At 49.6% G+C, this 25,776-nt stretch overlaps 1 protein-coding gene and 1 long non-coding RNA gene across 2 annotated transcripts in view; one reads left to right on the top strand and one right to left on the bottom strand.

The window, feature by feature from the left end:
• Positions 1-25,776, top strand: part of LOC309520792 — a 106,251-nt gene that overhangs the window by 43,636 nt on the left and 36,839 nt on the right. The window lies entirely within an intron of this gene.
• PLEKHO1 (pleckstrin homology domain containing O1) lies at positions 51-24,072 on the bottom strand. The gene is made up of 6 exons (XM_082202352.1): positions 23,521-24,072; positions 22,329-22,475; positions 7,747-7,887; positions 6,210-6,314; positions 2,510-2,611; positions 51-1,086 (listed from the first exon to the last, which is right to left on the bottom strand). The coding sequence occupies exons 1-6, from the start codon at positions 23,548-23,550 to the stop codon at positions 310-312; spliced, it is 1,302 nt and encodes a 433-aa protein (XP_082058478.1). The 5' UTR covers positions 23,551-24,072; the 3' UTR covers positions 51-309.

A 25,776-nucleotide genomic window follows, 5' to 3' on the forward strand; every position in this document is an offset into this window, starting at 1 on the left:
GCGAGAGAAAGCTGAGGAAAACGAAACCCCCCAAAATAAATTTAAAAGCATGGATACAAACTGATTTATTGGAATGTGTTTGTCTGGGGCTGGAGAAGGGGAAAGGGAGGGGGTGATAGGGGGCAAAAGAAGGGCAGCAAATCAAACTGGTGAGAAATTAGGATTGGATGAGAACAGGCACCTCGTCAGCATCAAACACTGTAAATAATAGTGGTAATAAAAAGGTACATACCAACCCTTTTGACCCTCTTCCTAGCCGCCCTAACACCCTGTCCTTCCCGCCTAAGAGGGCCCAAAACGGGCCTCCATTCACATCATACTTTTCCTGTACTGGGATTGCGCGTTCTGTTTGGATTTGGGGTCTGAGAGCTGCAGTTCGAGCTGTTTGTACAGACCCCTCAGTTCCTGAACCTCCTGCAGCACTTTCTGAGCCTGGCTCCAGTTGGACGAGGCCTCCCCAAGCAGCCGCTCCGTCTCCTGCAAGATGGCCTCCGAGTCCAACTTGGAAGAAGACGAGGAAGAGGAGGGAGAGGAGGCGGTGGTGGCGGCGGCAGAAGCGGGGTCCTTGGCCTTCCGTTTCCCCTCGGCGTAGCCCCTCACCTCCGCCAGCAGTTCCTGGGTCTTTTCAAGTTTCAACGCAACAAGTTCCTGGATCCGGCCCAGCTGCTCTGGCCCGGCCGAAGCCAGCTGCTCCTCCAGCCCTTTCCGCAGCACCGCCCGGTGCGCCGAGGAAGAGTCCCGGCACGACAGGATCTCCTCCATGGAGGCACATTTGTTTTTCTCCAGGTGGGAGAGCTTCTTCGGAACCTGAGGGGTGTACATGGTACCCTTCTCAAAGGAGTCGGTGCGCTGAGAGAACTTGTCCCAAGATGCCACCTCCCGCCTCGGGAGGCTGTTCGTCCGGCTTTTCTCCGTGGGCTTCACATTCTCGGAATCCGAACGCCGCCGCCCGGCCGAGAGGTGGGCCACTGATTTGTCCAGGTCCACCCGGAAGCTCTCCTCGCAGGTGCCGTGGTCTTCCGGGGAAGCGTCCTCCTCCTGGATCAAATCGAGGGTCAACATTCCGTCAGACGTTGAGGTAGATGCCTACAGAGGTCGTGGGGCAGGAAGAGAGAGAGAGATAAAGGCTACGTGTTTTGAGAATTATTTTGGAGGCATCACAAATCAACCCACTGATACAACAGTGCGGTCGCATCTTACGCAGGGGTCATGTTCCTGGGATGGCAGGTAAACACAAAAGCACATGGACACAAACCACCCCATGTCTTCTAGAGCTGGCATGCCAAAATACAGTGGTGCCTCGCAAGACGAAATTAATCCGTTCCGCGAGTCTCTTCGTCTTGCGGTTTTTTTGTCTTGCGAAGCACGGCTATTAGCGGCTTAGCGGCTATTAGCGGCTTAGCGGCTATTAACGGCTTAGTGGCTTTAAGAAAAAGGAAACAAACTCGCAAGAACTCGCAAGACGTTTCGCCTTGCGAAGCAAGCCCATAGGGAAATTTGTCTTGTGGAACGACTCAAAAAACAGAAAACTCTTTCGTCTAGCGAGTTTTTCATCTTGCGCGTTTTTCGTCTTGCGGGGCACCACTGTAACCCCTCTGCAGCAAGGCACAGAGCTTCAATGCTCTTTTTGTGCCAGGTAACCCAATACCAAGGACAGAAATGAAGAATTTGACTCTGGTCCATAGTTGCTACTTCCTATGCCCAATGAATCAGTCAACATTTGCATGTGTATAAACAAAACAAAACATGCATGCTTATGCCATCTGACACACACACACAAAAACAGGGATCGAATACAAACATAAGCAGAGCCTGTTGCTGGATCAGGCCAGTGGCCCATCTAGTCCAGAATCCTGTTTTCACAGTGGCCAACCAGATGCCTCAATGGGAAACCTGCAACCAGGGCCTGAACACAACCACGTCTCCCGTGATTTCCAGCAATTGTCATCTGATGTGCACTTAATTTGCTCAGTTTCAGACATAAGTGGTTGAAGTCCGGCTGGTTCGAATTCTGCAAGTTAAAAGCAAGCGACACAGAGAGCTTGAAAGCTCTTTTTGCGCCAGGTTTTCATGGCGCGAAAAGCCTGTTTGAGGTCTCTGCCTTGCTTGGGCAAGCCCCACTCAGCGCGCGGGCTCCGAGATGCTCTCATGAGATCACGTGGGGCCATCTGAGTTCCTGTGAGATCTTGCATGAGCATCTGTAACCTGGAGCCAGTGTGCCGAGCGGGCAAATGAGGCAGAGAGCTTGAAAGCTTTTTCCATGCTGCATTTTGCGGGGAGCTTTTGAGCTCTCTGCCTTGCTTGGGGAGCGAGACCTGTGCAATGTGCTAGTTCCTGGAGTCTAGATATGCTCACACGGGGTGGTTTGAAAATCTGCCTTTTTGTGTGTGCATTGAACCCTTGGAACCGAACCCCTGCATAAGATGAGATTGTACTGCACGTATATATTTCCCGTGTCCAGTTCTGAGTGTGTGCCGTTAACGGAAGCAGGAAATCCGCCTTAACGTACCACAGCCATCAAATGCCCCCTGGTCGGCGGCCGCCTAGAGTGCTGGATCTTGGCCCTGTCGCGAGTCGGGTGGGCAAGGTAGCTCTCCTCCTCCACGGTCACCTGAAATGCAACACAAGCACACCCACCGTCAGTTTGTCACGACGACAGGCCAGCGCAGTGGATCGCGGTGAATAATTTATCCCTCTCGTTTTGGCTCCCTGAAAGGGGCTGATCCGTCAGCTTAGCCTGGAACTCTGCGGTGTATTCATTACCCGCAACAATTAGCTGGAATCTCTTTCGGGGTCGAAAACGGCTCGACTGCTGCCTGGCAGAGGCTCCAGAATTTGCAGGGCTGCAAATCTTCTGGAGAGACAGGCGCTGCTCAGAAGTGTGTTGCCGGCCAACATTCCAGGCATGAAGGTGCAAGCGCACTTTGGTCAAAGCTGAGCATCATTCTGCTAAACCTGTTGGGCCAATGGCCGCCTCCAGGCAGTCAGAATTTTCCCGGATTGGAGCCCATTCTGGAATGTCAGTCGGCACATCCAAAGTGGATTCAAGCGCTCTGTCACCCTAGCACAGCACATTCCCTAGCAAGGGCCATTTCCCTTCCAGGCAGCTGTCTTGAGGGACCACATTCTGGAGGTAGACAAGGCCAGTGAGGAAACCGGACAGACAAGGGAATGTAACATTTTTCTTTTCTACAGTGGGCTAGTTGCTACACACAAACACCCCTCTGTCATCCATCCATAGCCAGGGCCTTTTCAACACTGGCTCCAGTGGAACGCTCTGTCTCCTGAGACCAGGGCCCTGCAGGATCTGATTTCTTTCTGCAGGGTCTATAACACAGAGTTGTTCCGCCTGGCCTTTGGCTTGGAATCAACTTGATCCCCTCCCTGCCCCTTTCCTTTCTCCTTCTGTGATGGAACTCCTACTTGGGGACTTCCCTGGCTTTTTTCTGGCCCATGTAGGACCAGTTTGGATAGTTGGCCTTTGGTGAAGATTTGACGTTTCAATCCACCAAAAGTTTTTGAGTTTCTACTGAAATAAGGCTGCATTTTAATGTTGTGCTTAATCTTCTTTTTAAGTTTTATTTTAATTAATTGTTTTATACCTGGTGTTAGCCGCCCTGAGCCTGGTCTTGGCTGGGGAGGGCGGGGTATAAATAATAATAATAATAATAATAATAATAATAATAATTATTATTATTATTATTATTATTATTATTATTATTATTATCAGGCAAGCGGACAACATGACCAGGGATCAAGGACAGGAAAAAGCATTCAATGGGGGTGCAAAACAGCTGGTGAGGGGTGTGGCCTGGGCACAGAGGTGTACCTAGGGGTTGGTGAAACCAGTCCCCACCAGGGGCTCAAAAGCCACCTATCGGACTATGGGTCATATGATGTATTTATCTGGGGAGATAATCGCTGCTGTCGCACGGAGATCAAACACAGGAGAAGCTTCCCATTCTTCTCGCACCGTGGCACAAAGACGTGATTTTTTTCTGCCCTTCCTCCCTGCCCTCACTCCAGACGTTTCAAGCAATTGGGTCGCGTGAAATGTAGTAATTTCTAATGTGGCTAGTGCAGCAAAGTGATTTTCCAGCGAGGGGAGGCAGCGATACAGCTCTTTGCCTAAGGCGCCAGAGACCTTCGTTACACCTCTGCCTGGGAGGAGAATTTGCAAGGCTACATTTGGCCCCCAGGCCGAAGGTTCCTGACCTCTGCCCAAGGGCTGGAGGTAATAGATTTAAGGACAACGATAATAATTAGCCCACTCTTAACCCTAAGGTCCGAGGGTGAGTTGCAGCAATTAAAATGCAATGTTAAAAGCAGTTTAAAATAACAATCACAAAATAAGGTGGCTTTTAAAAAAACATGCACCCTGAGTGCCAAAAGCCTGAGCAAAGAGGTACATCTTTAGCATCCTCTGGAAGGTGTACAATGAAGGTGGCAGGCACATCTCTGCAGGGAGGATGTTCAACAGCTTAGGGGCCACCACAGGGAAGGCCCCCATCCCCTGAGCCTCTGCAACAACCAAGAGGGTGCCCTCTGCCCATCTCAGCACCCAAGAGGGTCTGTAGGGAAAGAGGCGACCCTTGTCCTATAGTTTAACAATGCACCATGTGGACAAATCTCTTCTTTGGTCTTGCTGCTCCTGATTCACGCCAAAGGGAGCCTACTTAGTCCAGCATTCTATCCTCCCAGTGGCTGACCAGGTGTCCCAACTGGAAACCAGCAAGTGGGATCTGAGCGCAAGAGTAACACTCTCTCCGTCCTGGGCGTCGCGGCAACCGGCATTCAGAAGCATCTCTGCCTATGACCCCGGGGATTATTACGGATCAAAAGGCGGAACCGCAACCCTAGCCTTTAAATAAAAGCAAGAAATTCTCACCATGGCCGCCCCTCAGCCTTCCCCTAAATTTAGCAGCGAGGAAGCGGCACTCTCAATTCTGCCCTGCTCTGCAGATGCAGAATGAGTCACGAGCCCACAAAGGCAGAGCGATCAAAAAAGAGAGACAGATGGCCCCGGTGATATCGGAGACAGCAGACTGTAGTCTCGGTTCTTCTTTCTTCCTTCCTATTTTTTTCTTTAAAAGGGTTCCTTAATTCAATCGCACTGTTTAAAACTCCGAGCAGAGGCAGCTCTTTATATAAGCTCACGTTACGGTGGGTGGGAGGATGGCTGGAAAGGGAAAGGGGGGCAACCAGTGGAGAAACAAAAGGGATCTTGGAGGCAGGGGGGGGGTCTCAAAAGCTTCACTGTGGGAGACTACAACCCGGCAGAGGCCCCTTTTGTTTCGCCTGCCATAAGCGCAATGTTTTCCTCTTCCCTCCCTGTCCATTTTCCCTTGCGTGCTGTGGTTTTGTTTGCTTTCAGATTGTGCGGGAAGGAACTCTTGTTTTGACTGTCTGTTAAGCCTCTTTGCCCCCCCCCTTTTTTTGGCTGAAAAGAAGGGTACAAATGCTATGAATGAATGAATACAAACGATGTCCATTTCTCATTGTTCCTGGGAGGAGGAACAGTTAAGTAAGTACCGTATTTTTCCGTGTTTAACTAGGTTCCCCCCCTAAAAAATAATGTCAAAAATTAGGGGGCATCTTATACACAGATACATCTCTCCCCCCCCCCATTTTCTTAAATCTGAGTCCCTCAAAATAGGGGGTGTCTTATACATGGGGGCATCTTATAGACGGGAAAATACGGTAGGTAATTTTATGAGCCAAGCAAACAATAGATTATTAATCTACTAATTGCTTTGCTCATAAAAACAACTCCAAGGCAACTTTCAAAGGGCAATCCCTTGAACAGGTTGGGGGGGGGCACAAGATCCACATCGTAGGAACAGATTCTGCCTTATGCAGAGGCAGACGATTGGGGTCCACCTGTCTCAGTACTGTCAACACTGACTGGCAGTAGCTCTCCAGGGTTTCATAAACGGGACATTCTGAACCCTAGGTCGAGATTCCATCAAGGATCAAACCTGGGATCTCTTACATGCTGCTGTGCTATGGTCCTCCGCTTCAAAATAAAGACTCTAGTCCTCCTGATTCTGAACGAAAGGGCCAGTTTAAATAGGAACATGCCTTGACCCAGGTCAGAGAATTGGCCTGTCTTGTTCTACCCAGAAGAAGCCTTCGGGCACTGAACCCGGGACCTTCATGCAAAGCAGATTCTCTGCCCATGAACACCTCATTCCCCGAAGGTTACTTGCCTCGTCCAAGATGCGGTTCTTGGCCCGAGTTATCGCAGAGTTGAGAGCGTTGATCCAGGACTCCTTTTCTTCAGGACTCACAGCCAGGAAGACAAGGTTAGGTGCCTAGGAGAGAAGGAACGCACATCAGCTGCAGATGTCACGCCGTCAACAGACCCATCCTAAGGCAAAGGAAGATGGCGTCCATCTACGTCAGACGGACCAGCGCCTAACAGCTTTTTAGTGGAAGAATGAGTCCCTAACAATGCATGGAAATACAAAACCCTCTTACAACTCGGTTGGCTTTTTGGAGCACCCAGGTGACAGCCTGGTTCTGGACAGCAGAGCTCCCTCCATTTAGCTCTGCTACGGCAAGCCAGTTCCCGCAGGCCTCCTTTCCTGTCACCTGGGGGCAGCCATCCCATCACGAGAGATGGGAAGCAGAAGGCCTCTTCCATCAGGACAACTGTTTGGAAATCTGTGCCTGAGTTTTGATTTTTCCTCTTCCCTCCTTGTTCGTTTCCCCTTGTGTGCCGTTCTTGTTTACTTTATAAACCTCTGCGGGCAAGGACTGTCAGGTTGTCATGGTTTTTTTTATTGTAGCTAAGCCTTTCCTGGAGCCTTTATGGCCGAGCGGGGCATGAATTTTCAAACTAAAATAAACAGTAATGCAAAACCATGGTGTCTGAGAGAGGATCACTTAAACCTTGCTTTATTACATCCCTTCCTTGTCTCCCATTAAAGGAGATACAAGCCAAGAAGACCCATTCTTCACTCGTGGCTCTATAGCTTTTGATCAATGACGAAATCCTGGTTTCCTAGGGTGCTGTTACTATCCCAGGACTGGGGAGTCTGCAAAGCCTCAAGGGGTCACTGGAATCCAATTCCCCTAACTGCTGACCACTGGCCATCCCGGCTGGTCTGGCTCCTTTAACCTTGCTGGATGGGTTACCTTATGCCTACAGGAGGTGAAGCTGCAAAAAAAAAATATCATAATCTCCCATTGTCAACACAAACTCCCTAGCAAATCTGGAGAGGTAGAAGCAACTATTCTTATGCGTTGCTCTTTTATTGTGATTCACGCCGGATTTTTATTGGAAACTCCTTTTTACAGAAACTCCCCAGGCGATCAGGTGAATTTTATGCTTTTTAAAACTCCTCTCCGATCGGGGATGCATCCATCTCTTCTAATCTGGGAGCTAAATACTGCGCTGCAGCAAGTAAAACTCACCGGGGATTAATTTTAACAAACTTACGGCTTTATTTTCTGCGCCTGGCATTCTATAGTATGCTTCAGTTATTTAGTCATCGTATTGTTATGGCTCTGTCTTGTTTTGTCTGGTACTAGCTTACAGATTTTAAAATACCGGCCGCTGACTGTAATAAAGAGACTGGCTGATGATAGACCATTGGCCACCTTGGCTGGGGGCTGATGGGAGTTGGAGTCCAAGGATGCTGGAAGGACCATCCTTTTCCTGCCACATCCTGCAGCAGGGAGTTCCATAGTTTAACCAGGAGCCAGGAATCCCTCTGGGTGGGGGCGATAGGGAAGACCTACTGTGTTCCCAGGCTCCTTGGAGTGGGCGAGCGAGAACTTGCTGTAGTTCTTTTTGCTTCTGCTTTTTGATTTCCTGAGCTCTTCGCATTTCTCGTAATCGTTCAAGTCAAACACTTCCTGAATGTTTTTCTCATCTTTTACCTGCAGGCAGGGAATAACAAACACATACACAGAGGGACACAAGTTCAGTGAGAGTCTTTCATTTGCGATTGATTGCTGGTTCTGTCTCTATACACTACAAACCCTCAACTGTTTTAACTATCCTGGCTTATGGAGCCAGCTTGGTGTAGTGGTTAAGAACAGGTAGACTCGTAATCTGGTGAACTGGGTTTGATTCCCCGCTCCTCCACATGCAGCTGCTGGGTGACCTTGGGCCAGTCACACTTCTCTGAAGTCTATCAGCCCCACTCACCTCACAGAGTGTTTGTTGTGGGGGAGGAAGGGAAAAGGAGATTGTTAGCCACTTTGAGACTCCTTCAGGTAGTGATAAAGCGGGATATCAAATCCAAACTCCTCTTAACACAACGAAATCAGACATTGGAGGATTCAGACAGAAGCAAAATGGCCAATGTTGACTTATTTGTCCTGTCTACGTGATGGGAATCAACCCAGCAAATATTGATCGGCATTTGCTGCTGCTGCTTTCAGTCCGCAGACAACACGTAATTGATTATGGTTGCTGCCACCTTTCATTTAAATTGCATCCAGCATTCATGAGCCATGACGTCAGTAACTTGCGTAAATGGCATTTGTAACGTGCGTAAATAATCAAGTCGATTGTGTTGCGTAGGAAGACAGGAAGAAGAAGAAGAAGTTAGCATTTGGTGGAAACCGAGATGCAGCAGAATGAAAACAGCGTTGATTGCGATGAAAGCAGATTAGAATGGGAATCATCACTGCCTTCTGACTTCCCCAGCCACAAAGCATTCTGGGAACTGTAGTTCCCACAGGGAGGCTAAGGCTCCTGGTCCCCACTGCAGTTCAGCGATTGACTGCACCCGTTTGGATGGCGGGTGTAAGAGGATTGCACCCTGGAGATGAAGAGGCAGAGCGACTCCTCCATCTGCTCACGGCCCTCTCTACTCGCTAGGTGGGATCCCAGCCAAAAAGGGTTGCCAGCTTTTCAGCTCCCCACTGCAGCTGTGTCAATGCCAGACTATCCTCCACCAGGGCCAGGGCTTTTTCAGTGACGGCTCCGACCTGGTGGAATGCTCTGTCCCACAAGACTAGGGCCCCGCAGGACTTGATCTCCTTCCGCAGGGCCTGAGCTATTCTGCCTGGCCTTCAATTTGAATTAGCCTGATCCTCTATTCCCTTTTCCCTTTCCTCTTCTGTGAAGAAACCCTTTCTGGGACCCCACATTTAACTTCTTCCCTGGTCTCCTTGCTGGAACCTAGTAGGAACAACTTGGCCAGTTAGCCCCAGTGATTGTTCAATGTCTACTGACTGGGGTTCCCCCCCCCCCCAAAAAAATGACCCCAGAATTTTAGAATTTTATTGATATTGATATTTATGTTGTATTCTATGCAGTTTTATGCTGTTTTTAAGTCACATTTTACTCACTGTTTCACATTTGCTGTTAGCCGCCCGAGCCCAATTTTTAAACCGGGAAGGGCGGGGTATAAAAAAAAAAATTATTTATTATTAATTGGAAAGCGTTACGTTTATCTTCATAGCTGGGGAAGCCACACCTGCAGATTTCTGCAGGATACACTGTCATTGCATAAAGTACAACCGCCAGGCCAGGTGGACAAACATTTCCTTAAAATAAATAAATAAAGTTTTCAGGTTTTACAGGTGGAAAAGCATTTCCTGGTTATTTAGAAGCCATATCGTGAACGCACTACCACCTTTGGCAATGCCTCTCTTGGCGGCAAATCCCATAAGTTAACCATGCGTGCAGCAGCTTTTAAAAGTGCAAATGACTACTAGGTAAAGGTAAAGGGACCCCTGACCATTAGGTCCAGTCCTGGCCGACTCTGGGGTTGCAGCGCTCATCTCGCTTTATTGGCCGAGGGAGCCGGCGTACAGCTTCCGGGTCATGTGGCCAGCATGACTAAGCCGCTTCTGGTGAACCAGAGCAGCGCACGGAAACGCCGCTTACCTTCCCGCCAGAGTGATACCTATTTATCTACTTGCACTTGACGTGCTTTCGAACTGCTAGGTTGGCAGGAGCAGGGACTGAGCAACGGGAGCTCACCCCGTCGCAGGGATTTGAACCGCTGACCTTCTGATCGGCAAGTCCTAGGCTCTGTGGTTTAACCCACAGCGCCACCCACGTCCCTACTACTACTAATAGTAGTAGTAGTGTTTGGGGGTACTGACTGCAAATGACACCCCACTAACCAGAACGCGGGATTCATTTACTGGAGACTTCCCAATGGAACGAATGGAATTTGCAGGAGAGAAAGCGCATTCACAGCCAACTTGCGTTTGGTCCCAAAGGTTACGCACCGAGGCAACATCCAGGTATAGCCAAAATTCCCTTTGGACTTGCCCCACAGCTAGCCAGCTATAAGGGAGCCAGTGAGCGGGAGGCTCAGATGTGAGAGGAAACTAGAAACTTGAAGCGGACCCAGTGCAAATAGAGCATTTAAGCTATTGGTCTTGCTTCCAAGTTTTGGTCTTTCTGGCCAAGTCCCTCCTGGGGCATCCTCTGAGTGGCTCACCTTTTGCCAGGGTGCGGTAGGCAGTGGCGGACCTTGCAGGTCTCAAATTTCAGCAGCGCCTGGTGCGATACCAAAATTCGGCGCCCCTGCCTTTTGCGCCCCATTCTAAATCACAGTTGTGGCATCCCCTGCAGCTTCGCCAAGGCTCTGTGCCCAGTGCGGCCAAATCGGTTGTGCTTCCTTAAATCGGACTCTGGCGGTGGGGATGCTCCCGCAAGAGGTTTCTGGGCAACCTGACTTCCTGCGAGAACTTGAGAGCTCTTTTTTGTGGCTTCCACTCACCTCTGATCCCCGCCAGCTCGCCTTCACAGCGTACGGTTGAAACTCTGTTGGTGGGGTGCCCAAACATTTTTCAAAGGGGGCCAGATTTGATGAAGTGAACATGCGTGAGGGCCAACCAAGGTTTTTAGGATTGAGTTTGTTGAGATTTTTTTACAATTTTACCCCAAAGTTGTTGAGTTATTTTTAGGATTTTACCCCAGGACATACAGTGGTACCTCGGGTTACATACGCTTCAGGTTACATATGCTTCAGGTTACAGACTCCGCTAACCCAGAAATAGTACCTCATGTTAAGAACTTTGCTTCAGGATGAGAACAGAAATCGCACGGCAGCGGCAGCAGGCCCCATTAGCTAAAGTGGTACCTCAGGTTAAGAACAGTTTCAGTTTAAGAACGGACCTCCGGAACGAATTAAGTTCTTAACCCGAGGTACCACTGTATACTGCCACGAGGGTGCTGGATTAAATTGATTAAACGGACTTTGGACATGACTGCTGTATGTGAACCGCACCTAAGATGCAGGTTTACTGCATTCCTATGGACGTGTACATATGGAAGATACTTTTTTGTTTTAAACCGTCCCGTACTCGAAAATATCGTGGGGCGGGGTGCCCAAAAAGCCACAAAAGCAAAATACGAAATTAAAAACGACACGGATATCTTAAATCCATCTGCGAAAGTCAGCTTTGAGGAAGGGATGAGCACGCCTACAGTTTAGCAGGAGGAAAACCAACATCGCTGCGCTATTATCTGGTGCATTTTGGAAGCGGCCAGGAACAAAAAGTCAAGGGGGGGGGAGGAGGATGAGCGCCGTCTATTTTTAACCGGGCCAGAATCTCTGCTGTGTTCAAGGCAGGACAGCTCGCTTTAAGCCGCTTGAGACCCGCAGCCAACGCAGGATTTGCGACACGTGAAATAAAACCACCGCCTTCGCTCCTAAAGCTTTTTGTCCCCAGAGAAGAGATTAGCCAAAAAGGGAATTAAACCCCGGCACAGAAGAGCGTGGACCCACGTTGGGCTTGAACCCGGCGGTCAGGCTCCTCTTTCCTTCCTGCGATCCATTTCCAAACGGACACATTCGCTGTGCATGGGGGGGGGGGACAACAACAGCCTACCAGCCAGATCTCAGTCTAATGCCAAGTTAGCAGCTCACTTCTCTATGAATCTGTCTAATCCTCTATTAAAGCCTTCTAGGTTGACGTCCGTCACTGCCTGCTGCGGCAAGTAGTTCCAAAGTTTAATTCTGCGCTGCAGGAAGAAATGCACCCTGAATCTTGCAACATTCCGCTTCCTTAGATTTCCACAAGTTCTAGTATAACGAAAGAGAGAGAGCGGGGAAAACTCTTCTCTGTCTGCTTCCTCCGTGCCAGGCAGAATTTTACAAACATGTTGGCTCTTATTTGCCTTTTCTCTAAGCTAAAAAAATCCCAAACCCTACTAACCTCTGGTAGCGGCGTTCCTAAAGCTAGCAAGGCCCGTCTGACTAGTGGGAGGCGTCCCCAAACAAGTGTGTCCGCACCACGAGGGAACGAGTGCACCATCGCACCGCTCACAACACCCTCCAAAACCACAGGGATTTGGGAGGAAAAAAAACAGCAAGGGCAGAGGCAGCTTAATGGAGCGCCATGTTCATTCCAACTAGGGAGCCGCAAATAAATGCAATTTTCTCCATTGCAGAACGGAGGGGACGGCGATATCGATTGCTGCTCACGTCAGGTTGACCTAACACAGCTTATGCTCAACTCTCGCAAATCAATTTGGGGGAAGGGCATGTCATGCGCGCCTCTGTGAGCACATGGGCAGCTCGGCTGGGCTATCGCAGCGCAAAAATCTGTGCCCGTGAGCTGGCGATCGGAGCAGTTTGTTGGGAAGCAGAGGGGAGAGAGTCCTTGGGAAAGGTTTACCACGCCTGGGGTCACGAGGAAGGGAATGGAAATTGCCAATATCGTAATGCAGCGATACCGATCGGTGGTGCGGCCGAATTTGGAATATTGTACGCGGTTCCAGTCGCCTCACCTCAAAAAGGGTACTGAAGAGCTGGAAAAGGTTCAGAAAAGGGGATGGAGAGACTTCCCTATGGCAAAACGTTGCGGAGTTTGGTCGTTCTTAGTTTAGAGAATTGGCGAGTAAGAGGCAAAATGGTAGAAGTTTATAAAATCGTGCGTATCATGGAGATAGTAGATAGAGAAAAGTTTTCCACCCTCTCGCCTAACAGTGGGATTCAGGGATATCCCGTGAAGCTGAAAGTTGGAAGATTCAGGACAGATAAAAAGGACTTCTTCACACAGTTGGAACTGCGGAACTCCCTGCCACAAGAGGCAGCAATGGCCACCAACTTGGATGGCTTTGGAGTAGACAAATTCACAGAGATTTCCCCAACTCATCCGCGTTCTTTCCAGATCTGTAAACGGGACATCGGAAGCTGAACCAGACACTATCGGTCCATCTAGCCCGATCTGGAGATGTCTTTGGGAATTGAACCCAGGACTACAGAGCTACATCCATTAAAAAAAAATAAAGTAAGATTCTAGTCCTCATGGTCATTGTTACCATCGGTAATTAACTGGCAAGCCAGAACGGCTTGTGAATGAGCAGCCGGTTTGAACAAGGACCTAAGACTCCACCTTCTGCAGAGTCAAGGCTGCGGGTCCATCAGGGTAAGCATTACCCACACTGACCGGCAGTGATGCTCCAAACTTAACGCCGGGGGCGGGGGGGGGATCTGCTAAGAGCTAGTGCATTAAGTAAACGGATGGAACAATTTTAACGTTGGATTAAAATTTAAAGCAAAAAGCTTGTGCGTGCCTGCAGGGATCTGGCAACCTGTCTTGGAGGGGTGTGTGTGTGTGTGTGTGTGAGCTTCCACCCCAGGAGCAGCGGAGGCCACGGCTGAAATTGCCCCCCCCCCCGCTCTCTTTCACACACATCAATAAACACAGACTTTCACTCTCCAGGGGCATCGATCTGCGCACCTTCTCCAAGGCTCGTATCAAATGCATTTTAGCACGCTATCGGAATTAATTACAAGAGGTGAAGTCGGGTGGCGGGCAAGGATCAACGCTCTCCTCCGCCCAGCCTCCCCCCCCCCAAAAAAAAATAGTAAGCAGCATTTTGAGGACATGTGAAGCTGAGGCCTAGATTTTGGGGTTGGGGTGGGGGCTTTTAGGACCAAACAGAAACAGGCTGTCTCTCAAGTCTACGGTCTTGGTTAAAGTGGATTATGTGCCAATCCGCCGCCCCCCAGCAACTAGAAGGTGTATAGGGGCAGTGTTGTGTAGTGGTTAGAGGGTCAGATTAGGACCTGGGAGAGACCAGGGTTAAAATCCTGCCACTCAGCCATGGAGGTCATCGGGGTGCACTTGGGGACCAGTCCCTCCTTCTCAGCCTAGACTCCCTCACAAGGTGGTTGTGGGAATAAGCAGGGAGAACTATGCTTGGCACCTTGAGCTCCCTAGAGGAAAAAAGGTGGTATGGAATTGCAATCACCTGTACGTAAATAAATGGAATTCACCGTTCTGCAAACTGGACAGAATTTCTGTATTTGCAGTATTGCAATTGGCCGCGGGCTTATATGGCTCTTAAGTCAGATTAGACAAATTCATTGCTTTACCAACTGCACTAGCTCCCAGTAGAGTACAGGGTCAGGTTTAAGGTGCTGGTTTTGACCTTTAAAGCCCTATGCAGCCTAGGACCCTCGTACCTACGGGACCGCCTCTCCTGGTATGTCCCACAACATTTTGGAGGTCCCAGGTCACAAGGTGGTTAGATTGGTCTCAACTAGGGCCAGGGCCTTTTCAGTACTGGCCCCGACTTGGTGGAACGCTCTGTCACAAGAGACCAGGGCCCTGCGGGACTTGACATCTTTCCGCAGGGCCTGCAAGACGGAGCTGTTCCGCCAGGCCTTTGGTCAGGGCGCAGCCTGACCCTTATGTTTCCCTCCCGTTATGGTTTTGATCTGTGGGCTACTTTTAAAATGAGGCTGCATTTTAAATTGCATTTTAACCTGTATTTTAAATTGGTTTCCCCCCCTATTATGTTTCTACTGCAATTTTACTGGTGTTAGCCAACCTGAGCCCGGTTCTAGCCAGGGAGGGCAGGGTATATATATATATATATATATATATATATATATATATATTATTATTATTATTATTATTATTATTGGGGCCAGGGAAGGAGACCTAACAATGGCTGTTAGCCCTAATATCTAAATGGAACTCCACGTTTAGGGGCAGTCTACCTCTGTTGCCTTCAGTTCCCTTCCCCATTGACATCCGTTGATACTGGACTGGAGAAATATTTAATCTGATCCAGCAGGGCTCTTACATTCTTCCACTTTCCTTTCCTTCCTTTCTTTTAAGTGGGAGACGTCAGGAATAAAAAGAGCAGATTCCTAACCCTTAGGGGTTTGAAGGTAGACTTTTACAATATTCCGGCAGTGCCTGGCATAATCTCAGACGACGAAGAATTACGGGGCTGGGAGGCCCTCAAAGGCTCATCTACTCCAACCCAGTAGGACTGCAGAAATCTTTTCTCCCTACTTGGGGCTCGAACCCACAACCCGGTGATTCAGAGGCTCTACGGACTGAGCCAACCAGAAAGAGAGCTTCGTAACAGAAGGAATTGAGCAAAAAAAATCAACCACGTGTAGTTGCTTGGTGTGTGTGACTCACGCGGGGTCACAGATCCAGCCTTTTTAGTGCAAGGATTTGGGTTGCCTGGGCAAATAATTTCGGAAATATTTTTAGCATGGAGAACACCCAGCCTTTTTTACAAGCCTGCATCCTGAGAGGATGAGAGGAAGTTCAGAATCAGCAAAGGAGGCTGCACACCATGACTGCAGTTGGGGGGTCAGCGACAAAGAGAGAAGGCCAGAGAATCGTTGACTTTTTTAGAGATGGAAGGGATCCAGAGGGTCATCTAGTCCAACCCGCTACAACACTGAGGCCCAGGCAGCAAGGGACGCCTAACCCGAGGTTATCTCGCAAACCCTGGTTGGCTAGGTCCCTCCCAGCCAAGTCCTCCTGGAAGAACTTCAGGACTCAATATTCCGCCATCGATAGATGGGGAACATCCTCCCAGCTCAGTCTGGATCCTTTGGCTCAGACCAGTCCATCAAGAACACACAAACACCTTACGGATTTCGATTTAAGGTATGATTTCAAAAACATGCCACTCATCATGGAAACAGAAAACCGGGTTTGCATGCAGAAGGTCCCGACTTCAGTTCCTGAAAGTCTGGGAGATACGTCCTTCCTGAAACCTTGGGAGAGCGACAGCTGCCAGCCAGTGTAGGCAGTACTAAGCTTGATGGACCAGTGGCATTCAGTACAAGAAGGCTCTTAGAGATGCTCCCACAATTACATCAGGTGTAATGGCAGCTCAGTGACTGGGAGAGAACATCGGTTGCCCTGCCTTCCAGGACTGCCTCTCCTGGTACGCCCCGCAGAGAACCTTACGGTCCACAAACAATAATACTTTGGAGGTCCTCAAGGAGGTTAGACTGGCCTCGACCAGGGCCAGGGCCTTTTCAGTACTGGCCCCGACTTGGTGGAACGCTCTGTCACAAGAAACCAGGGCCCTGCAGGATTTGACATCTTTCCGCAGGGCCTGCAAGACAGAGCTGTTCCACCAAGCCTTTGGTCGGGGTTCAGTCTGACCCCCTTCTTTCTATGAGACACTATGTAAGTGGCCTCTTTGGCTATTTCTATCAACCCATATGGGACCAGCATGAGTGGCCGGGCCTGGTGCACTTTTAATTCCTTACCCCTACGGTTATGATTCGTGGCTTCCCATTTAATTTTATTTTAAATTGTAAAGGTAAAGGTAAAGGTACCCCTGCCCGAACGGGCCAGTCTTGACAGACTCTGGGGTTTGTGCGCCCATCTCACATCTATAGGCCGGGGGCCAGCGCTGTCCGCAGACACTTCCGGGTCACGTGGCCAGCGTGACAAAGCTGCATCTGGCGAGCCAGCGCAGCACACGGAACGCCGTTTACCTTCCCGCTGGTAAGCGGTACCTATTTATCTACTTGCACCCGGGGGTGCTTTCGAACTGCTAGGTTGGCAGGCGCTGGGACCGAGCAGCGGGAGCGCACCCCGCCGCGGGGATTCGAACCGCCGACCTTTCGATCGGCAATTTTGTGATTTTGTGTTTTTAATGTATTATATATTTGGTGGGATCTGCCCTGAGCCAATAAAAATTATTATTATTATTATTATTACTACTACTACTACAGTGGACGCTCGGGTTGCAAACATGATCCGTGCGGGAAGCACGTTCGCAACCCGGAGTGTCTGCAACCCGCAGCGCCACATCTGCACACGCGTGGGTTGCGATTCGGCGCTTCTGCGCATGCGCCGAAACCCAAAAGCAACCTTTTCCGGTACTTCCAGGTTCGGCGCGGTGCGCAACCCGAAATCGCACAACCCGAAGCATCTATAACCCCCGAAGTATGACTGTATTATTATTATTATTATTATTATTATTATTATTATTATTATCCAAGCCAGATGAGGGATGGATGAGGGAGTTGGGAATGTTTAGCTCGAATAATAGGAGACTGAGAGGAGATATGACGGCTGTCTTCAAATATCAAAGCTGACACCCAGAGTTTTCTCCTGCTCTGGAGGGTAGAACCCGAACCAACCGATTCAAATTACAAGAAAGCAGATCCCGACAAAACACATTAGGTAACCGTTTCTGATGGTAAGAGCTGTTTGAGGGTGGAACAGACTCCCTCGGAAGGCGATGGACTCTCCTTCATGGAAGGTTTATAAGCAAAATTTGGATGCCCGTCTTCCAGGGATTCTTGAGGGCATTGCAGGGGGTTGATCTAGGTCAGCGGTTCTCAACCCGTGGGTCCCCAGATGTTGTTGGACTTCAACTCCCATCATCCCTGAGCTCTGGCCTTGCTAGCTAGGGGTGATGGGAGTTGTAGTTCAACAACATCCGGGGACCCACAGGTTGAGAAAGGCTGATCTAGTTGATCCTTGGTGGTCCCTTCGAATTCTAGGATAGCAAATGATTCCCCCCAAAGAATCCTGGCAGCTGCAGTTTGTGAAGGTTGCTGGGAACTGTAGCTCCATGAGGGATAAACTACAGTTCCCAGCAGTCTTTGGTGGCACCGGGGCGCCTTTAAATTGCACGGTGTGCAACGCAGCCTTAAGGCACGGCGGACCCCGAACGAGCCCCTTCCTCCAAGCCCTTCGCCCCCACCTGCGCCCGCCTACCCATCGAGCGAGCCCCCCACCCACCCTGGAGATCAGGTGTCTCCGTAACCGGATCGCCCCGTCCTCTGCCTTTCTGCCTAATCACCTCTTTGCATTTCTAATGCCTTAGTTTCCTGCCACCAAAGCGCCCGGTCAGTTTCATGGTAATTAAAACGCCCGCTCTTCCGAAAGCCTGTTTCTGAGATCCCTCTTCTCGCGAAAAACCTTGGGGGGGGGACAGACTTTTCAGTTTACAGAAAAAGTGAGTAAGCGGAGACGTGAAAGAAGTTGACCAAGTTATGCTGAGAAAAGTTTCCCTTCTCTCTCCCATAATGCTGAATTTTTTTTTTGGGGGGGGGAATCTAACAAGGATGTTTCAGGACAGGCAAAACCAAGTCCTTCTTCTGTTGAACTGTGGAATAATAATAATAATAAATTATTTAGACCCCACCCGTCTGGCTGGGCTTCCCCAGCCACTCTGGGCGGCTTCCAAAAAAATATTAAAATACTGCAATACATCAAACTTTAAAAGCTTCCCTAAACAGGGCTGCCTTCAGATGTCTTCTAAAAGTCTGGTAGTTGTTGTTCTCTTTGACATCTGATGGGAGGGCGTTCCACAGGGAGGGCGCCACCACCAAAGAGGCCCTCTGCCTGGTTCTCTGTAACTTGGCTTTTTGCAGTGAGGGATTCACCAGAAGGCCCTCGGAGCTGGACCTCAATGTCTGGGTAGAACGATGGGGGTGAAGAAGCTCCTTCAGATATACTGGACTGAGGCCATTTAGGGCTTTTAAGGTCAATACCAACACTTTGAATTGTGCTCGGAAACGTACTGGGAGCCAATGTAGGTCTTTCAAGACCGGTGATAATGTGGAACTCACTGCCACAGGATGCAGTGATGGCCACCAGCTTGGATGGCTTTAAAAGAGGAATATTCATGGAGGAAGGGAAGGCTCTATCAGTGGCTACGCTCTGCCCCCCACAACTGAAGGCGGCAATGATTCTGAATACCAGTGGCTGGGAAGTGCAGGAAGGGAATCGTTGCTGGGCTCCATCTCCCAGCACAACCAATGGACAGGAGTCAGGGTCCAGAAAGATCTGAATTGCATTGCAAGGGTCCTTTCCGACTCTATGAGTCTCTATAAACGGCCTCGGCCCAGTATACCTGAAGGAGCGTCTCCACCCCCATCGTTCTGCCCGGATGCTGAGGTCCAGCTCCGAGGGCCTTCTGGCGGTTCCCTCATTGCGAGAAGCAAAGCTACAGGGAACCAGACAGAGGGCCTTCTCGGTGGTGGCGCCCGCCCTGTGGAACGCCCTCCCATCAGATGTCAAAGCAATAAACAACTACCTGACATTCAGAAGACATCTTAAGGCAGCCCTGTTTAGGGAAGTTTTTAATGTGTGACATTTTAGTGTATTTTTGGTCTCTGTGGAAACCGCCCAGAGTGGCTGGGGAAACCCAGCCAGATGGGCGGGATACAAATAATAAATTATTATTATTATTATTATGAAGGTTGCTCGATTCCTCAGCCCTGCCTTAGGGGCAGTCCACTGTTCCGTTTGTCTCGGGAACTGAGGACAGGAAAACGCAAACCCGCTCTTTCCTTCCCTTCTCAAGATTGTGTAAAGCCAGGAATACGATAGACATTGGCGGGATGGTGCAATGGGCTGTCCCATTAACTCCCCACCCACCTCAAACATTTCAGGTTCCCAGGGCTTCCTGAGGAACAAATCCTATCTGACCACAAGGGTGGGGAAAGCAGATTTACAAAAACAGGTCCTCAGACAGGACTAATTTCAAACCTTCTTTGCAACCCATGTGGACTGCAGAAATCTTTCTCCAGTCATGGAGACTAGGAACTCTCCCTGCTTTAAGGCGTCACCCCCCCCCCAGGTGACCCGGTGTCTGTTTACATCCATTCGCGGCCCCCTCCCCGGGTTCTTCTCTCACTGCTATCCTGCACACCCTAACCGCGACCTCTTAATTCTGAATGCAAGCTGATGGGGGCAGGGACCCGACCTTTTCGCACAAGTGAAAAAAGCACCATCTGCCCTGCACGATGCTACAAAAAAACCCCCCACACACCTCAAAGTGAAAAAAGAAGGAAGAGCAAATGCATAAAAGTTAGGCTTCCTGCTGCTATGACAAACTGAGGGTCACAAAGAGTCAGGCCAGAAGGCCGGATGTGCAAAATAGGTTTAAACCACTTCACCTCTTATTAGAAACGAGACCCTCGTAGTCTCCAGCTGCATGCAAAGTGCTGTTTTTGTCTCTCCGAGAAATTGCTGCCGTTTCCTGTCCACCTGAAAATGAGGAGCTCTGGGTGCAACTTCCAAGCAATTTCTTTGGAAATAATAAATAAGGACATGCACTGTGGAACTCCCTGCCTATTGATAGCAGGTCTTCTTTTTTATTTTTTTGCACACACCTGCTGAAAGCATTTTTGATTAGACAAAGAATCTAAAACAATATCCGGCCGGCGCCAGTTTTAATCCTGTTTTTACTCTACTGCTATTTTAACTTTTCAAAAGTCTTAAACTGTTGCTAGTTCTTCTCGACAGCCTGTGAGATTTGTTTCCCCCCGCAATCGAGCGGCACATAAATTTTATGAAATAATTTATTTAGCCCCAGGATTTATTTTTCCTGCAAACGGGTCACGGCGATGGTTGAAATATGAGGGCACAGGTAAGAGCGTCAGGCACATCGACGGCAATGCAGCCAAGTTAATGCTTGCTCAGGTTAATCGTCTGAAAAGGATGAAGGTTTTAACAAGGCTAAGGGAGAGATTTCCACTTGGGGGGCCTGCGATGTGTCACAGGACTTTGCATTTAACCTGCCCTTTGTCTCACAGCCGGCCTGGCAAGCAGGAAAGGATGTCGCAGGAGGAAGCAAGCCTCGAAATCGAGATGCAAATTTTCAGGAAAGGATGGCTGACAATGCAGAACTCTACAGAAATACAAGAAGCTCTCAGACCTCTAGTCCATCTGGTTCAGTATTGTCTACACGGACCGGCAGCAACTCTCCAGGGCCTCAGGGCCTCTCCCATCCCTACCCAGAGATGCTGCCAGCAGGGACTGAACGTAGAGCCTTCGCCACCGAACTCTGGCAAACAATGTTCCCGACACCCGGGATGGAAATCCCATAATGGCGCCCATTGCTCTGGCCAAGTAGCCAGGGGAGCACCATCACAGGAACGCACAGCAAGTGCTGAGCTGCGAAGCCACCGGCCTTCCCTTTAAATCAAAGCAAGATTCTAGTCCTCAGGAACACAAAGAAAGGACTAGCAAATAAGAAGGCAGGAACTTGCCATTCCAGAAGTCAGGCCACCAGTCTATCTAGCTCAGTACTGCCCACACAGACAGGCAGCGGCTCTCTTCCTGGGCACTGAGTCTGGGACCTCCTTCATTTCTTCTCTAAGAAGAAAGCAGGGCGCTAGTCCTCATGGATCTGAATAAAGGGCCGGTTAATGGAAGAACCTAAAAAGCCATATTAATACAAGTGAGGCCGTTGGTCCTTCTATCTCAGTATTGTCTACTCTGACCGGCAGCTCCAGGGTTTTGAGATGGGGGTCTACCTGGAGATTGAACCTGCGACTTTCTGCATGGAGGGCAAATGTTCCCGGCCTCAGCTGCGGCCCTCTCTAAGCTGTCTTACGCTGACCATCTGTGTCCATCAAGCTAAGTATTGTCTGCACTGACAGGCAGCACCTCTCCCAGGTTCCAGACCTTCCCAGCCTGACCGGGAGATGCCGGGAATGAACCTGGGACCTTCTGCGTGAAAAGCGAGTGCTGGGTCCCTCAGCCAGGAGACCACCCGTCCCCACTCCCCAACAGCTGTGAAGATACCAAAGGGCTTTTGAACCCCTTTCCCTGCCGCCAGGGGTGCCAACCTGAATAGAACATTGGGGGGCCCAGGTAAGCCCCACATAATTGATTCCAAGACACGTCACATGCACACCATTTGAATGGCAATTCCCATCCACTTAGGGGGCAGCCCCCTCAAATGTTTATTGGGGGCAAAGGAATCTCGGCCCCTAGGAGTTGGCTCCTTTGCTTGCTTGCTGCTGCTGGCAAGCAAGTGACCCCTCTCAACATTCATCACCTTTGACCCCACATCCTGGGAACAAACCGCCACATTTCCCACAAGGGCCCTGGGCCTGTGTCCTTTGGGGGCAGCCCTATAGTGCCTGCTGCGCTTCCACGGACTTCAAAAATTGCTGCCCCTTTTCAACTTGCAAAATCTAGGTCTCAGGCAAGGCCCCAGCCAGTGGTCTCTCCTCCCTCCTCCCCCCCCCCATTTCCTGTTTTGGAGCTCCGGCTCGGAGGGTGGGGGGCGTGGGAAACGGTTGCCATCTCTCTCTGGGGTGGGGGAGCAGCACTGCCCTCCAAGGAGATTCCAAGAGAGAAAGGGAGAGAGATCCTACCTCCTTCTCCGAGATGTACAGCTGGTCCCCTTTCAGAACCACGTAGCGGTTTTTCCAGATCTCCCGGAAAATGCCTCTTCCACAGAATTTCCGGACCCAGCCCACCTTCTCCAGCAGAGTGGGTTGCTGGTTCCCCTCCTGGTGACCCTGGAAAGAGAAGCCAGAGAGAGAGAAAAAGAGAGAGAATTGGAAACTGTGATGGAATGTCTTTTATTTCAAGCCTCTCCAACCTGCACCCTTCCTTCCCGGAGACTGCAGGATAGGGCCCCTCTATCGCTGCAGAGTCCGCTGGCAATCTTTTCTGAGCCGCCGTCCTCCCTTGAAAGTGTGCAGTTATTAATATTATTTTTATTTTTAAACTAACAAAACAATCCCAATTCTAACGGTCCCTCTCTCTTTCTGTGTGTGTGAGAGAGAGATGATGAAGCACAAATCAATAAACAATTTTTTAAAAAACCCTCTGGCACCCCACCACCACCCCACACCGCCTCCACATCCATTATGTAAGGAAACAGACTGTGTCAATCTGTCTACTCTGCGTTTCACCTTTTTTCCTTAAAAAATAACCATCACAATTTTCGTGTTTTCCCTGCTTTCTCGCCCTTTGAAAACGCGCAGCACAACAACATCATATTAGCGGTCCTAATAATGATAATATTCGCACGAGGCCCCGTTTCTAAGAGCAAATGTGGGGCTGCAGAATTTGATGTTTTCAAATGGATCTCTCCCCCCCCCCGCCTTTCTAACCACGGTAAACAGTCTTAAATCTGGAGAATAGGCACCCTGGCGTTGTTTCTGTAAGGGTGGTGGGTTTCCCAGTTGTTTCGAATGCTCCCAGAATTAATGCAAAAAAACCAAACGAAAACAAAACACCCCCCACCCCCAAACCCACAGTTTTAATAATAAACACTTGACAATCCAGCTTCTGTACCAGTTTAAAGGACCCAGCTACTGGGGGCTACTGGGGAGAGATAGGAGGCAATTGAATTGTTGGAGGAAGGGGGCCGAATCGAAGGGCATCGAAACGATATTTACAACAACAGCAACCAAATAATCAATAATCCAGAAAAAACGCATGCCCTGACACCCCAGCTTCCCCCCTCCCCACCGCGCGCCCCTCCAATCTCACAGAAACTGGACAACGACCCTTCTGCTTTTGGGGGGGTCTTCAGAAAGCGGGCTGCAAACTCACCCGCTTGGCAGAATTGGTTTTTTTCATCATTCCTCGGGGGGGTGGCCGCCAGGAAAAAGGGGGTGGGGGGAGGAAGAGGGGTGGGGGGAGGAGAAGAAAGAAAGAAAGGAGAGGGAGAGAGGAAAAATCAGAATCGAAGCTGGTCTCCTGGAGACGAGCAAGCAGCTGAAGGCTTGGGCTGGCTGTTTCGCAGGAGGGGGGGGGGAAATAAATGACTATCCCCCTTTTTTTCCCTCCCTCCCTCCCTCTTTATTTCCTTGTTGCCTTCCTCCTTCCTCCCTCCTGCTCCTCTTTCTTCTCAGAGGGAGCGCAAGAGACCTCCGGTGGCATGGACCACTTTGCGATGCGCGCACATCCCTACTGAGAGAGAGAGAGAGAGAGAGAGACGCCCCCTCCCTCCCTCCCTCCCTCCCTCTTTGCCTCGCCTGCTCCTTCCTTCCTCCTCCCTCCTCCTCCCCCCTTTCTCTCCTGTGGGCAGGCGCTGGGAGAAAGGGGTGAGTCGGGGCTCCACAGCCCCATCTATAGCCAGACGTGCGCCACGGTGCCAAGAGGCGAGGCGAGGCGTCCTTTGTTCCAGGAGGAGCGTGGGATGGGATGTGGGGAGCGGAGATGGACGGTGGGGGGGGGGAGAGAGAAGGCGCTCAGCGCCCCCAGGAGAAGGGGCTGCAGGGGGTCGCGAGTAGGAACTCCTGCTCAGAGTAGACCTCCCGGGGGAGATTGATTTGCTTCGTGACATGGTGCGTATTTTGGAAACAAGCAAGCCAACAAAAAAAACCAGCCAAGCATCAAGCGGATTGCAAAAAAATGGTCAGCGAAAGGAACTTTTTCAAAACATTCAAACAATAAAATGGAAACCGGACAGAGGGAACCGGCGGCTCGGCTCTGTTATTTTCAATAGGGCTACTCTTGAGTCAAAATGAGTTGATACCAATAGTGCTTTTTTCAGGGCACGGATACCCCGAAACATTGTGTGAATCTTTGTACTTTTGTCCATTGACTGTATTTCTTTCCCCCGATTTGAACTATAAAATGGTGATTTTCTTGAGTCAAAAGGAGAGTACCCCTAAACATTTTTTAAAGAAAAAAAGCACTGCCGGTAGTAGTAATAATAAACAGAACGTTGCACTGACAGGACCTGAATCACCAATGTCAAATACAAGGGAATCGTAAGAATAATTTATTGCGTTTGTATTGCCTGGAGACTGCCTAGATTTCCCTCCACACAAGTATTTTATAGATATATAAACTTAATGATAATAATTGTAAAATGTGTTGTATTAACAGGACCGCCCAAAGAATTGCAAATGTCAAATACAAGGGAATGATGATGATAATAATAAGAAATATTGCGTTAAGAGGACCGGTCCAAGAAACTGCAAATGTGAAATCCAATGGCTGAATGAGATATTTAAGAGTTACTGAGGATATCAGGTTTCTTTCTTTTTTTTAATGCTAACGCCCCAAGTGTCTAGTTCTCATCATCTCAAATATGTGCTTAAATATGCACAGCGAACACCTGGTGGAATCACAGGAGCTGGAGAAGTTGTTGAGTAAGATCTCCTGCGTTTGGGGCTTGAGAACTTTGTTGCCCCTCCTTACCAATGGCGGAAGCAGAATAAATTATGCAAAGTCAGGGAAATTATGCACAGCTGCCCAATCTGCATGATTAATGCAGGCGGCAGCCTTAAAGGGTCACCTTGGCACCAAAGTCTGCAGACTCACAGGCCTCCCTCTCCCTCCTCCTTCACGGCCAGAGGCTCAGGGAACCCAAGAAATGGGGGGCAACTGCGGGGAACCAGATTTTGGCTATAACCATTAGGAGAGACTCCCTAAAGGTGAATGCTGATCACTGGTGGAGCAGAGACTGCCTCTGAGGTCAGTGGCTTTGCTTTTTGCCAGAAGGATGTAAAAGCACAGCTGGGAAGGTCAGGTTGCAAGATCCCAACCCTGAGCGAAAGTGGGGTTGAGATGGATGACCTCTAGGGTGTCTCCCGTGTCTAAGGTTCTAAATTCCCTCCAAGAACACTTATAGGGCACTCTAACCTTTCCTCCTTCAGTTCCTCCTTCATCTTTCCATTGAACATTTAAGTCTGTTGATTCCATTCTAAACTAAATGACTTTTGCCCCAGATTTGTCCTGTTAGCCTTTCCTGCCCTCTGTTGAAACTCTCTTTTCCAGGAGTTTAGATTGTAGGTTCCTAGAGGGCAGGGACCTGCTCTCTCTCCCGCCTCTTGTGCTCTTTCTTTTTTTAAAAAA

The sequence above is a fragment of the Podarcis vaucheri genome (genome assembly GCF_965113315.1).
Source record: "Podarcis vaucheri genome assembly, chromosome: 16".
NCBI classification, from domain to species: Eukaryota; Metazoa; Chordata; class Lepidosauria; order Squamata; family Lacertidae; genus Podarcis; species Podarcis vaucheri.